The sequence below is a fragment of the Plasmopara halstedii genome (genome assembly GCF_900000015.1).
Source record: "Plasmopara halstedii genome assembly, contig: Scaffold_3060, whole genome shotgun sequence".
Classification (NCBI taxonomy): Eukaryota; Oomycota; class Peronosporomycetes; order Peronosporales; family Peronosporaceae; genus Plasmopara; species Plasmopara halstedii.
In genome coordinates this window covers 1,633,326-1,634,699 of record NW_020189964.1, presented here as the reverse complement: position 1 = coordinate 1,634,699, position 1,374 = coordinate 1,633,326, and the positions used below count along the sequence as shown (strand labels likewise).

The 1,374-nt window shown below is 44.6% G+C and overlaps 2 protein-coding genes across 2 annotated transcripts; one reads left to right on the top strand and one right to left on the bottom strand.

Moving 5' to 3' along the window:
* On the bottom strand, positions 1-221 carry PHALS_15188 (uncharacterized protein; the record flags this gene model as incomplete). Its single annotated transcript, XM_024720193.1, has 1 exon — positions 1-221. A coding segment is annotated over one exon (221 nt), but the record flags the coding sequence as incomplete, so codon positions are not given.
* A 305-nt stretch (positions 222-526) lies between these two features.
* PHALS_06836 (uncharacterized protein) lies at positions 527-843 on the top strand (the record flags this gene model as incomplete). The annotated part of the gene is made up of 2 exons (XM_024720192.1): positions 527-619; positions 694-843. The coding sequence occupies 2 exons, from the start codon at positions 527-529 to the stop codon at positions 841-843; spliced, it is 243 nt and encodes an 80-aa protein (XP_024585415.1).
* Between the last annotated feature and the right edge of the window lie 531 nt (positions 844-1,374).

Genomic DNA, 1,374 nt, shown 5'->3' with positions numbered 1-1,374 from the left:
CTCGGTCTGGGCGATGCGCCGGCCCACAGCGGACGACCGAACAGCAAACGGTGTGTAGCTAAGCAGCGCTCACTGATCTGCGAGGTATTGAGAGAGCCCAAGTTGACAGACGCACACACCAAGGGCAGCGTCTTGGTGAGCTTTGCAGTTGACGCTTTCTGCGAGCAAATGTGCAAGCTTAGCTGGATCTTGTGACTGTATATTCGTACACTGGGATGCATCGGATTATGCTGTGGCGGCTTTTTGAGTCAAACGCGTGGATCTGCGGCACTTCGATGACCTATTCGAATAGTCCGTGCGCTGCATCCTAAGCTGCACAACGAGGAACGGAAAAGTTCTGTCACAAAGAATTGCAGTGCAGAACGCGACGCTCGACTGCAACGGCTAAGCAAAATTCACAAACACTGGTGGATACGCTCGGATCTTTAAAGGGCGCATATCCTATATAGACACAAACTCTTGAACGTCATATAGACGTAGAATTAAGTTCAGTTTTAGAGGAGTGCTGGAACTAACCCTCTTGAAGATGGAGGATCTCGAGACATCCGCGATTCTCGACTTTCACGGCATCCCCGATGTCGTAACCGTGCAGGTGCAGCAGCAGTATCTGCATATGAAGGTTTAACTACGACACCCTTAAATATTTGGACGGGCACATTTCCTGCTTCGGATATTGAGCAACTTGCACGTCAGACAGGCAACTCAAAGCGCTTTCCAGTGTTTATCCACATGTTGCTCACAGTGTTTGTGAATCTTCTAACGACCACCGATTTGGATCTTTACAGGCAGCGTAAAGTGCGGCCTAAAGCAGCTTTGGAAAGGAACGATGATCACATTACATGATTCCTGGTGTTAGATCAGCTTAAAATCTTTATTCTTACCACATATTCATAGGCTGCCATGTTCAACTACTAGTACAAATTCTGGAAAATGCTATCTAATCTTAACTTATGCCGTCGAATTTGATCGAGTGCACACTACCGATTGCCTCTAACCCAAGAACAATCGCCATATCCTGAAGTTTTGCATCGAACAATTCGAAGACTGAGTCAAGCTTTAGCTGCAAAAGAAAATACTTTTACTAACGAGAGATATTCTCAATTAGAGAAAGAAAATGCTGCGAGAACCGATTCTCGCAGCATTTTCTTTTTCGAGAACCGATTCTCGCAGCATTTTCTTTCTCTAATTGAGAATATCTCTCGTTAGTAGTTTGATATTGAAGTAGGTTGATGCGGAAATGTCAGAATTGATTCTACGAAAGATCTACAACGAAAGCTTGAGGTAGGATGCAGTGAAAGATCTATTTATAAGCTGATACGAAGCTGATGAAGTGATTCGTTGTGAAATGGTTGATGTCGAATGAAGTGAACAAAT